At 38.4% G+C, this 14,037-nt stretch overlaps 1 protein-coding gene across 1 annotated transcript in view; it reads right to left on the minus strand.

The window, feature by feature from the left end:
• Window positions 1-14,037, minus strand: part of PLCB1 (phospholipase C beta 1) — a 682,471-nt gene that overhangs the window by 151,034 nt on the left and 517,400 nt on the right. The window contains exon 11 of the mRNA XM_022556517.3: window positions 4,135-4,292. Within this exon, the coding sequence (XP_022412225.1) occupies window positions 4,135-4,292 (158 nt within the window). The remainder of the gene's footprint in view (window positions 1-4,134; window positions 4,293-14,037) is intronic.

Genomic DNA, 14,037 nt, shown 5'->3' on the forward strand with positions numbered 1-14,037 from the left:
TGTTGTTGCTGCAATACACGCTGTGGCTATAGAATATAGTCTAATTACACCGTGAAGATCAGGTCCAAATCTATGGGATAGCCCAAACTGGCAAACATTGGGAGAATCTTTTCACCGCCTACTGATACATGGAATTTCACAGCAAAAACGGAGAAAGACAAAATTCATTTATCTGATGAACAGAGGCAAGAAAGACTAAAAATGAAGGCTATACTATAATTTGTCTATTTTCCTGGGGATGGAAAAAGTCATTAAAAATTTATTGAGCACCTACTATATGCCAGATTCTTTTTAAAGTGCTTGGGACAGATCAGGGAACAAAACAAAGATCCCCATCTTTTGTGGAGCTCAATGCTCTTATTGACGGAAGGACACAGACAATAAAGAAGGAACATGATACCTGAGTAGATTAAGCAGAGTGGTAGAAGGTGATAAGTGCCTCTTGGTAAATAGAAGTAATAAAGTGGTGGGGAGCCTATCAGGAGTGTGGGAGTGCTGGTCACAGTATTAAATATGTCCCAGGAGGCCTCCTTGAGAAGGTGGCATTTGAGAAATGCTTCGAGGAGGTAAGCGGTGAGCCATGCAGATACCTGGGGGAAGAGTGTTTCAGGCAGAGGGGCAACCTTGCAAAGGCTGTGAGGCAGGACCTAACTATCATGGTCAGGGGACCGCACAGAGCCCAGCCATGTGAGTGAGGGGGAAAGGGGTGATGAGGGGGAGAGAGATCACATGGAGCTTTGTCCCCAATTTCTCTTCACATCCTTTCTTACAAAGTCATTTTACACAGTAGTTTCTGGAAAAGCAGACTGCCTGCTGATAGGCAGAGAGGGCTGGGACTTGGGTGAGGCAAGTGAGGTGCGAAAGTGCAAAATTTAAAGAGACACTCAATCTCAGGTGCCAAGTCCGCATTTATATGTCAGTGAGAATAAGCACCTCCTTAAATTTTGCATGAGAGATGCTTCACTTGCCTCACTCTAGTCCTAGTCCTGATGCAGAGAATTCCTGCTCTGTGTGTTTGTCCACAAAACAGGCTGGCATTTCTAGGCCTCACACTCATCCCCACCCACCACCACCACCACCACACACGCACCCACATCTCTGCCAGAATTATCTATCCTGCAAATGCACAATAGCAGGAAGCAAAGCTGTACCAACTAAGCACCAGGATGACGAGTTTCCTGCTCTTTTTAGGCTGCCCCCCCACCCCCAATTCCAGCAGGCAGAGAGAGGAAGCAGAATTCTGGGCTAGATTTAGTCTTTCAGTCCCTAAATCTGTCAGCAAGTTTGTGTATGTGGTGGGAAGTTGTGCTTCCGGAGCCCAGGAATAGATGCTCAATCGGCCCATGACTCTGGAATCACAGATGTGATTGAAGGACCACTTGTACGATGGAGTGCACAGGAGTCACTCTAAGCTGACTTGATGGCCAAGGCCAAGAAGCCAATGCTTCACACAAAATAAATGTGCCTTAGAATGTGCTTGGAATGTGCTTTATCTCCCCCCCCCCACAGTCTCCCCTTCCCCCAAAGGAAATCAAAGAACCTCGAGGATTATAACTGTTTAAGAAAATATAATTGATCCTCACAGGGACTCTTGAGGGGATGGTGGGCGGGGGTGTGGGTGGCCCTCCTGGCAGCGGGTGTGTGCACAAGGCCATCAGTCCCCTAGCTCAGCAATGGCTCCATCAGGATGTGCTGTCTCCCTTTCCAGGACCCTGTCCATCCATCAACAGATGGATGAGCACAAATGGTATCCACTCCACACAAGGGTCGTGTGTCCCCCACTTTTTAAGAAGAGCCCAACAGGTGAGGGCTGGTATCTTAGCTGACGAGGGACCATGGCAGGAGCTGGGAAGGTGGGGGACTATGGAAATGGAACAGAAACCCATTGATTTTCCATTAAAGAAAAACCAAATGACATTAAGAGTGCTCAACTTCAGAAGCATTTCAGAAAGATCAAAATCAACTTCAGAAAGATTTTGATCAGAATTAAGGTCAACCCCATATTAAACTTTGTTGTAAAATTTAATGAAGGGTGCTACTTTTCACTAATTGCTATGTAAGAACCGAAGTTTCAGAAATCATGAAAAGTCAACTTCACAACATAGTAAATATACTTTAAGGTGCTAATATTCCTTCTGAACACATTTTTATTGCTGTCAAGTATAGTACCTTTGATCAGGAAATTCATTTGTCTAAACTGAAACCTGGCTGTCCCTTGAAAATCTTGCTTCTTTTTGCTGCCCTCTCAAAAGACAGATGTTTATTTTATCTCATCCCAAGTGCTCCAGGGCTAAAAGCTGGATATTGGAAATTTTTTTGCTCCCAATGCTACTTCTGAAATATTACATTTCAATCTTCTTATCTTAAAACAAAACCAAACCAAACCCAGTTTTCATGCAGCAGCCAAACCAGCTTTTACCACTTCTTCACTTCTGCCATCTACTGAATGTCCCCTCATTCAGCAAAGACTTTGGCAAGTGGCTCACTTTTTCTTCATCCAAAGCTTTGTCACCAGTCTTGGTGATGCTAACATCTAACTCATCCAATATTCTGTCCTCTCAGCACTCCGACCTCCCCATTTTCAATGGCCTTCTCCCCACTCCACCTTACCTACCACCCACTTGAGCTCTGTTTCCTTGGTTACTTAGGGTAAGAGTTAGTGACCCAGAGCCAGTTCTGCCCTGAGACCCAAGTAACCCAGGTAATGGGGCTCATGCCTTGGGACCCTATGCTCTAGAGTTATCCTCTGGCCCTTCTTTTCTGATCCCTTCCAAAGAGATGAGAAGCCTGAGTCTGTCAAGAGAACATGTCCCCAAAAGCCCACATATCCTCTTTCTAGATCTCTCTAGAGTTACCTAGGACACCAGATTTCCCCAGCCCAAATGACCCCAAGCTCCTGCAGACAGCTCTTTGCAGGGAATGTGAATAGAACCTGGATATTTGGGCTTGGGTGTCCATATGCATGAATGTTAGGCCCTTTATGGTGTAGGATGGAAATTTGGGTGGAGAGAGAAGGGAGATGACCAAATATTCCCTCCTTCCTGATTAATAAGGGTAGCTGATGCTTCTTTACTAATTACCACTTTAGTCTTCCCTCCTAGGTAGGATTTATTAAGATACCCAATCGTACGATTATTTCTGCTTACTGACAGCATCCAACCTATAGCAAAACCCTGTCTCCTTGAACCCTCACCCAAATCACCTAATACAGGCCAAATCCTGTAAATCCCCTTTAATACAATTTTACTGACAAACACAGTTCCCCATGACATGTGTACTCTCTTGTTGCATAAGCCAGTAGAGCCAACTTGGACCACTGGTGTATTCCTAGGGGTCTTTGACTGATAGGCATCAATGTGTCAAAAGCTCGTTATAATAGTCAATCTCCTATATTGGCTATTATATAATATTCCACAGAATGGAATAGTGTGTAATAAGTAAATAGTGGTGATTAATATCATCATCATCAAGAAAGCAAAGAAGCTAGAGAAACATGCAATAAGATTGCTGAATCTCCCAAAGAACATGGAGTTCAAAAAGCACAACACAAAATGCATACTACAGCATGAATCCACTTATATCAAGTTAAAACAGTGGTGAAACTACAATGTTTAGAGCTGCACATAAACTAGGACACATCTGAAGGAAAGCAAAACAGTGATCACTATGATGGTCAGGAAAGTGGTCATCTCTGGAGGTAAGGAGGTCATTCTAATGGGAATAGGTACATGGGGTTTCTGGGGTGCCAGTAATTTTCTACTGCTTGCTTTAGGTGGTAAATACATGGGTGTACACTTTATATCCATTGGTTAAACTGTACGAATAAGTTGTATGTATTCTTTATGTATGTTATATTTCACAATGATAAAATGCAATAAAAAGAATGAGTGTTAAATAGACAAATAAATTGATATTTCCTTTAATAAGACAGTTTCTTTAGATTTTGGTTAGCAGTTTACCTGATGGCAGTTAATCATGGATGAATTGCTAAATTTTAGCCTCTGAAATTGCAAAGATGATTAATAGCCTATGGACTTAATTGGGACCACTGGGACTTTCTACCTTAGCAGGCTTTACCCAAAAAGGTGTCAGGTCTCCCCAGCTTCCTCTCTTAGCAATATTCATTCACTCTACCTTGAAGGATATCTCTGTGGTCATGGTGAACCCATGGGTGATGACTGGCTCCTCTTCTGCGGTCCGTCCCTTCCAGCAGTCCAACTCCACACAGCGACAACCAGACAGGAGCACTTGGCGATACATCTCGACGGAGGAGTTTCCAGCCAGCTGGCCAGCTGTAAAACGTCAACGAAATGAAGCTCAGACTCCCACAAAGCAAGGAAGACACTGGTGGCTTCCTAGAAAAGCTCGTCAACGATAGGAAAACAGAGTTCAAGACCTTGAGCAGTTCTCAGTCTTTCTTCTGCCTCAACATACCAGAAGGTAGTGGCACAATCCCAAATGGAATTGTGGCTCCCTAGCAGTGGTTTGGGGAAGAGAGAATAGAAGGAGGAGAGCATTGTAACAATAACAATAACTCATGTTTATAAATGTGCCAATTATAGTTCTTTGGACTTTACGTATATTACTACATTTAATCTTCATAAAAATCTACCTGGTATAACTACCTTTACTTTTTTTTTTTTGCGGTACGCGGGCCTCTCACTGTTGTGGCCTCTCCCATTGCGGAGCACAGGCTCCGGACGCGCAGGCTCAGCGGCCATGGCTCACGGGCCTAGCCGCTCCACGGCATGTGGGATCTTCCCGGACCGGGGCACGAACCCGCGTCCCCTGCATCGGCAGGCGGACTCTCAACCACTGCGCCACCAGGGAAGCCCTATCTTTACTTTTAAATGCTTATTTTCTGATAATGAACATGGCATAGAGCATTTTATTTGCCCAAGTTTCCAAAGCTGGTAAGTGGAAGATCAGGATTATAACTTCAAAACTCAGTCTTTTAATTCTGACCCTCCCTATGAAGGGGTATTGTTGACAGGCTATTCTATTATATAAGTCAAACCTTCTGTCATGTTTGTCCAAGGCACAAATGCTTAGGATAGCTAAATATTCTCTTAGAAAAAGTGAAATAAATTTGTAGGAATAAATTTAAATTTGACAAGTGAAGTATAAAACTTATAATTACAAGACACTGTTAAAGAAATTAAACAAGACCTAAGTAAACGAAAAGATATCCCATGTTCATGGAGCAGAAGACTCAAAATTGTTAAGATGGCACTACTCCCCAAATTGATTTACAAATTCAATTCCTATCAAAATCATATCTGGCTTTTTTTTGCACAAATTGATAAGCTGATCCCAAAATTCATATGGAAATGTAAAGGACTCAGAATAGCCAAAATGATCTTAAAAAATAAGGAAAAGTTGGAAGACTCACACTTCCCAGTTTCAAAACTTAGCTACAAAGCTCCAGTGATCAAGACAGTGTGGTCATATATATGGAATCTAAAAAAAAAAAAAAAAAGGTTCTGATGAACCTAGGGGCAGGACAGGAATAAAGACGCAGACGTAAAGAACGGACTTGAGGACACAAGGAGGAGGAAGGGTAAACTGGGACGAAGTGAGAGAGTAGCACTGACATATATACACTACCAAATGTAAAATAGATAGCTAGTGGGAAGCAGTCGCATAGCACAGGGAGATCAGCTTGGTGCTTTGTGACCACCTAGAGGGGTGGGATTGGGAGGGTGGGAGGGAGATACAAGAGGGAGGAGATATGGGGATATATGTATATGTATAGCTGATTCACTTTGTTATAAAGCAGAAACTAACACATGATTGTAAAGCAATTATACTCCAATAAAGATGTTAAAAAAAAAAAAAGACAGCGTGGTAGTGGCATAAGATTAGACACATAGATCAATGGAATAGAATTGAGACCCCAGAAATAAACCCTTACATTTATTGACTTACAACAAGGGTGCCAAAACAATTCATTGCCGAAAATCATCTTTTCAAGAAATGGTGCTGGGACAACTGGATTGCTAAATGGAAAATAATGAAGTTGGATCCCTATCACATCATATTAAAAAAATAATAACTTGAAATCAATGAAGCTCCTAACTGTAAGAGCTAAAATTATAAAACTCTTAGAAGAGAATGTAGAGGTAAATCTTTGTGACTTAAATTAGGCAATGGTTTCATAGATATGACACCAAAAGCACAAGTATCAAAGGAATAAAATAGATAAAATTTATCAAAATTAAAAACTTTTGGAAGCAGAACTGATATCCTCTAGTAAAGTGATAAGAATTGTAATAATCAAGGCACCCAAGAAATCTGAGGGCGGAAAGAGAAGCCAAGCTATTTCTGTTTCATTTAAGAAGTCGATGGAAGGTACTAATTTTTTGATAAGTTATTATTATTATTATTTTGGCTGCATCATGTGGCTTTCGGGATCTTAGTTCCCTGACCAGGGATTGAACCTAGGCCACGGCAGTGAAAGCCCTCAGTCCTGACCACTGCACAGCCAGGGAATTCCCTTGATAAATTATTTTTAAAAGATTAATAATAAATAAGTTTTGAGACAAGCCCAACATCAAACACACAAATGGAAGTTTTTGGTTTTCCATATTAAAGATTTTCTGTGACTTATACGTTATAAGCGTCCATCATTTTTTTTAGCAGTCATTTAAAAGACGACATATTGATGAAAACTGTCAAAATGACTTTGAAATGGATAAGATCTGTCCATTGGAGACACACAGGACAAAGGAAATGGGATTAAACCTATTGTCTTAATTTTATTTTTATATGCATGTCACAGCATCCAATATCAGCATGACAAAAGGGTGACATTTTTTCAGTTCTATAGAGCCCTAGTAAATGCACTGAAAGGCTGATTAAGTAGGTTTGCATAATCACTTTTCTTTACTGGAAAAAATAGGACATTTTAAATACACAAGTGTTTGCAAAAGCAGAAATGCTGACAAAATAATCTAGAAAATTCCTGATGCTAGATAATCAATTTGCCATTTAAAATGCTTCAAAGTTTATTGTAATAAAGGTCTTTGCTGCATAAAGGAAAAATGGAGAGTGGTAGTGAAGGGGAAAAGATGATCATTTATATGTTATTCCTAAACTTAAAGGAGGGCTACTTTAGCTAAAGAAGTGAAGAATTCAAACAATTATCAGGTTAATTCTTTAAAAATGCTAGCTCCTTCAGACCACTGCACAGCTATTCAAGAGTGGAGCAGATTTTCTTGTGTACTACCTAGGAAATTGTTTAAGTGTATTACTGACTATATCCAATAATGTGCAATTTCATTAATATTCTGTTAAGTGTTACTAACTTCTGAAAGGGAATTGCCAGTAAAGAAGTTGCCAGTAAGCAAGTTGCTTCAATCTAATAATAGATTGAAGGTAGAAAAATACCTAACCCATACTAGAGTGTTCTGTCATAAAAGATTCAAGAAGTTTCCAGAAACATTTCTTTGGATTTGCTTGCTATATATATATATATATATATATATATATATATATATATATAATAGAAGCAATTTGATGTACTTTTTGAATGTTGATCAGCTAATGTTTTGAAAGAGATGGTAAGGCATGGGGTTAGAGATGGAAATGATTCTGAAAAAAAAAAAAGAATGGAAGAGGAGGGTGTATATGTGTTTGTGTGTGTGTGCGTGTGTGCCTGTGTCGTGTTTATTGTCCAACATCTAAGCCCAAAAGAATTCCTCTAAGGTAAATTTGTTCATTATTAAAATGAATAATCTGTATTAGAAAATAAAATCTTCCAAAGAAAGCATTAGAAAACACACATTTATCCATAACTGTCTTATTGCTTGGAATGCATATTAGGTTTTCTGTATGTTTTCCTTCATTTATGGAGATTTTTTCCAAATATGTGAATTAATATTCGCCACTACTCTCTCCTTTTCTGCTTAAAGCCTCAAAGCTGGTTTATTTTTCTTCCCTAAAATTCCTAACTCCTCATTATTATATCCCATCCAACCATTATATTTCCATTTGATTAGATCCAATAAATAAAGCTTCTGGGGCCAGGGGATTGCCACAGGTTGGGATTAATGATATGTCATGAGTCCCTCAACCCTTGTTGTTTCTGAAACTAGTTTCTGGCATTATCTCTGCCTGGCTGTGAACACCCTCTGGAGTACATTACAAGCCTATGATTGAACTTTGGAGCTGAAGCTCCGAGTCAGAGCTCTGCAACTTCTCACTTGACTGCACTCATTTTGGGCAGCTGGCTTCATTCACTTGAGTTTGTCTCAGATTAGTCAAGGCATCCATGGATGGAAGAGACCAGAAAATTGAAAATCACAATCCGTCTATTAACACAAGCTTCTGAGAAATTTCTCATCTTGTGGAGTGTGATGATTAATTGCCTATATTTATATTTATCGTTATTTATTGTCTTCTCTTCAATCTTTAGGGTAAGAAGTTTCCAGATTGTGAAACTTTTGTTAATTCAGTGGCTTTCTTCAATAAACACTGTCTCCTTCAATAAATGGATATGGGAACCATTTCTACTTGCTTTCAATGCTGTGAAACCAACAGCTACACTTGAGGGAACTATGCAAAATACAGAGGATGTGTTGTTCATCTTGACCATCTCTAGGGCCATCAGTTTGATCTGATCTCTCTCTTCTACATTATCTGTCTGCTGCCCCAGTAAGACCGTGAAGGTCTTTTTTTTTTTTTATTATTGAAGTATAGTTGATTTACCGTGTTGTGTTCATTTCTGCTGTACAGCAAAGTGATTCAGTTTATATATATATATATATATATATATACACACACACACACACACACACACACATTCTTTTTTATATTCTTTTCCATTATGGTTTATCACCATGAACCTCTTTTGAACACAGATCCAATTGCCATGGGATGGCTTAGGCAAGTGGGAAAAGAACTTTAAGCATATGCCTTACTGATTACAGGAGCCTCATCACTAGGGTATATTCATATTCTCAAATATTCTCTGTGGGAGGTAAAATACTGGTTGCTTTGGATACAAAAATGACACAAGACATCTTCCTTGCCTTACCATTTAGGTAAGGAGGCAAGTACAAACAAAGGAGAAGGCTCTTATGTGCCAGGGAGTTTACACCCTCACTGCACTATTACACTTCTGGCTGTCATTTCTTTCTCTTGTTCCTTGCCAACAGAATAATCTATTTAGGCTCTGATATGCTTCAGGGTCCGCTCTCCAGCCCTGGGATAAATCTTAATTCTTCTCAGCCAGTCACAGTGGTTCTGTGGTCCATGTTGGTACTTATTGTAGGGCATTGCTGTATGGTGTAACTCTGGGCTACATCTAATAGGGTGTAAAGGAAAGTCTGCTGGGTGAGTTGGGGAAAACCTCACTCATACAAAGGGCCACAAGATGCGCATGTTCCCTGGGCCACATGTGGAGCTTATTTCTTATGGAGGCAATGCTCAGGGTGCACAGTCATCTTGAAACAATAAGAGGATGGGACTTCCCTGGTGGTACAGTGGGTAAAACTCCATGCTCCCAATGCAGGAGGCCCGGGTTTGATCCTTGGTTGGGGAACTAGATCCCACATGCATGCCGCAACTAAGAAGTCTGCATGCCGCAACTAAGAAGTCCTCATGCTGCTACTAAAAGATCCCACATGCCACAAGTGAAGATCCCACATGCTGCAGCGAAGATCCTGCATACCACAACTAAGACCCAGCACAGCCAAAATAAATAAATAAATATATATTGTTTTAAAAAAGGAAAAGAAACCATAAGAGGAGCAAAAAGATAGAAAGCATCTGGGTCTGATGACATCAATGAATTCCTGATTTAATCAACACTCAACCACTCTGCTTCTGGACTTCTTGCTGTGTGACGTAGTAAATTTCTTAATGTTTAAGCCATTAAGTAATAGTATCCTCTTATGCATAGCCCAAAATACCCTGGCTGTTTCAATTTACTTTCATTTTCACATGAAGAAATTAAGGCTTAGAAGACTTAATTTACTTAAAGGCAAAATGAAACTTGGTCTGTTTATTTGCTAAGCTCAACTTCTTTCCATTCTACCACCCAACTTTCATAGGTCTGTGTGTGCTTTAAACCAAAAATAAATTATAAAAAGTTGCATATGCTAAGGACTAAATGAGTAGGAGAGATATAAAGGGAGGGAGTGACACTAAGCTTGGGTTGGTAGTGGATTGCCAAGGGAAAAACTATACCTTAAGGTATAGGAGAGGAATTGAATAATCAGATAGTTTAATTCATCAGAGGGATAACTAAAACCTCCAATCTAATGTTTTACTTCCCAAGCTGAATAAAAATGTTAATTATTCAGAGATATGTCACTTTGCTTTTCCTGAGTATATGGAGCCATCATCTCCCAAATGGTTTAGAGTATGGAAAGATTTATGAAGAGCTGAAAAAGTGTAATTGAAATGAATGCACACTGTTCAGTCCTGAGACAATCTTGTTTTGAGTCATAAGGGTAGATTCCTCAAGGAAAAACAATAACTTAAACCGTAATCACTACCTGATGTACTGCCAAGTCTATCCAAAACCCTAGAAAATGACCATCGTAATTAAACATCAACTCATTTTGTGCGTGTATTTCTCTCAGTGATTGGATTTTATTTTTCCTTCTGAGTGTCTTGATAGTCAACAAAGGGGCAATAATGAGCAGAGAAATAGACATAATAATAATAATGCATTGCTAAATTGATTGGTTTTTATACTGTATGTTTAATCTTTATGGTCCCTTTGAATGCTCAAAAGAAAACATTCCAAATAATGAAGTTCTCCTTATTTGAATTTAGACTGGCATTTCTCAGGAATACTTGTTCTTAAAATGCTCCAAGAAAGTACCTAGCGTGGTCATGACTAGGGGAGGAGGGTTGATCATAACCTTAGTGTGAGTGAATCTGTAAGCTTTTTTTCCCTATATTCAAAACATACTGCAGTAGATGCCAACCTTTGTTTGAATCTAGCGTTTTAAAAACTCATTTGAATAGGAAAACTTTTCTTTTTCCACCACAATACCCCTTCGTGAAATAATGTTTCTGTAGAAAATATTTCTACTTGTTCTGGAACTGCTTGTAAAGTATAAAATCTAACTCATTTTCTAGGTATTGATTTTAACATTTAACTGGATTTTATCGGGTTATACCTTGGTTATAATTTTATTTTACTACATTCTTAATAGGCTTTGGGAAGTTTGAATTTCTATATTTTAGATGCTTACCCAAAGGTCTCTGAGAGATAAGAGTTCTGACTCTCTATAATTAAAACAAGGACACTAATAATATCATATGAAGTAAAACCAAATTTTACCTGTTAGAAGAGGTTTTTAGGCAAAACCTCAAGAACCTATATTAGAATTTATATTAATTTTTAAAATTAATTATATGGAATTCTCCTTATTATATTATATGGAATTAATTATATGGAATTCTCTGGAGTTCCCCTGCAGAGATTTTGACTGGTATTGGGACAAGGTAATATTGTAAGAATGGAGATTTACATAATGCAAACCCTGGTATGAAAATATATGTCTCAGAAACGTGAGGAAGATAAGTTTAAAAAAAAACCTTAAAGATCAGAACATGGTCTAACATAGGTAACATAGCTTTAAAAATTGAATACTTAAAAAGATGTGAATACTTTTAAGTATTACTAGAAATACTTAAGAAATTTAAAAATACTGTTAGAAATTTAAAAATTGGGGAGAGAGTTGGTTTAGTTGTACAGAAATTTGGAGGCAGCTCTTTGAGTTCTTTCTTCAGCAAAAAGGAGAGTGGACCGTTCTCTTTTATAGTAGCTGAAAGCTCTACTTTCTGAAAACTATTGGCCATTAATATGGTAACACCCCAAACCCAACTGACACAATGGAGCCAAGTTCTCTACCATATTTGTGCTGACCAAGTTAATCAGACGGAGGGCAAATGAGTGACCCTGGAAGAAATTTATTGGACTAAAAGTCCTTAGTAAAATGCAGTTAAAAAACAAAAAGAACTGCTGAGAAAAATTGAACAGTATTTTGTAGTTCCATTGTTTGTGTTGATACTGAACAATTTTCTTGGAACTATTATTGTGTTGTCAGTAAAACAAATGAGTAATTATGTATAATTTGCTAGGTATCAAGATTGATATAAAAAGCACAGCTATAGAATCAAGAATTTAAATTGGAAGATAGGAGTAGAAATCTTTATGTGAATTCTTGTGCCTTAACAAGAAGAAAAATGTATCTTTTCTTGATTTGTTCACTGAAATGGTCCAGAAACAACATTCCATAGCACAGGGTTCAAATTGCTGTTACCCATATGCGTATTTTTTCACGCTAAAAGGAACAAGGGATCATTGGGGGAAAAGTCTGATTCCATGCGTGGTGCAGAAAGATGAGACTGGAAGATCTTTATGTGCCAGAAAACAAGGACATTTTTCAAAGATCAATGGGTCATGTCAAGAGGAGAGAGAAGCCAGCCTAAAAAATGTTTCCACTGACCAAAGCTGAGACGATTTGAACATCAAAAGGAGAATAGTGGCTGTGGTTGAGTGAACCTATGTAAACTCTGAAAACTTTGTCCATAATGATATGCAAAAAGGGAAAAATTAACATACTCTGAAAGAAGGTAAAAAGAATAGAACGTATATATACCCAGTCAGTCTTGTCATTCAGTCATTTTGGTATCATGGCCTGATTTGTTATATGGCAAATAATACAGATACTAACACAAGTAAATATATTCATTTTTGGACTTAAAAAAGACTATTGGTAAAATTATTGCATAGTGTGACTTCCAGATAGATAAAACAACATGCAATGTCCAAAATTTAACTGAACATATGTTTAAGTATTTTTAAGCATTTTGGGGTCCTAAGTACAAGATAAATGCAAGATTCAACCATGTGTCAAAGTCTTTAAAGTTATATTTCTTAGGATCCTATCAAGTCAAAGATCTAGACTTTTACTTGAGGTTCTATAGACCTCCTCAAACTTGGATGAGAAAAAAGATTACATCTTTAACTCAAATCACTATGTGCAATTTAACATTCTCTTCAGTTATGAATGTAGGCCACAAATCACTGTAGTACTAGCAGGACAGTGACTTTGTTACCAGTAGAAATCACAGATATTTTCATATCATATTCCAATTGTTGCAAATATCACACGTATTATTTATACAATTTTTAAAAATTGTGTTAATAAAATATATACAATTTTATCCAAATTTGTTTTTCAATATTTGATCAAAATATTTCAATGGAATTTTTTCCTCTTTAATTCTATGTACATTATTTTATACGTTTAACATTCTTAGAAGGGTCCATAGGCTTCACCACACTGCCAGATACATCAATGCTACCGAATAAGATTAAGGACCTCTGGGAAGGAAAAAAATCCTTTACAAATGCTTAGCAATTTGAGTGGGAGCTGAAAAATTTTTGTAATAAGTCTAAGAAACTGAATCCAAGAAAGTGGGCTAAGTGGACACTCTCTTCTTGAAGCTATGAAACCTGTAGTAATTTTAAAACAGGTTAAGGGGCTTCCCTGGTGGCGCATTGGTTAAGAATCTGCCTGCCGATGCAAGGGACACGGGTTCGAGTCCTGGTCCAGGAAGATCTCACATGCTGCGGAGCAACTAAGCCTGTGTGCCACAACTACTGAGCCTGTGCTCTAGAGCCTGCAAGCCACAACTACTGAAGCCTGCGTTCCTAGAGCCTGTGCTCTGCAACAAGAGAAGCCACGACAATGAGGAGCCCGTGCACCACAACAAAGACCCAATGCAGCCAAAAATAAGACAAACAAATAAATAAATAAATTTATAAAAAAAATAAAACACGGCTAAAAATATTCTGACATTCCTCCCATTGAGAGCTGTGGTCTATGTCCCTTACCTTGAAGCTCGGTAGGTTTGTGACATTTCTGACAAATAAAGAACCTTGAAGCTGGGTAGGTTTGTGACATTTCTGACAAATAAAGAAAGAAGTGAAAGTATGGAACTTCAGAGGCTAAGTGCAAAAAAGGGCAATTAAGCTTCCTCCACGTTTCTTTGGGACACTTGTTTTTG

Source organism: Delphinapterus leucas, chromosome 15, assembly GCF_059928025.1.
Source record: "Delphinapterus leucas isolate spDelLeu-1000000601 "Yukka" chromosome 15, BTC_Dleu_Yukka2, whole genome shotgun sequence".
NCBI classification, from domain to species: domain Eukaryota; kingdom Metazoa; phylum Chordata; class Mammalia; order Artiodactyla; family Monodontidae; genus Delphinapterus; species Delphinapterus leucas.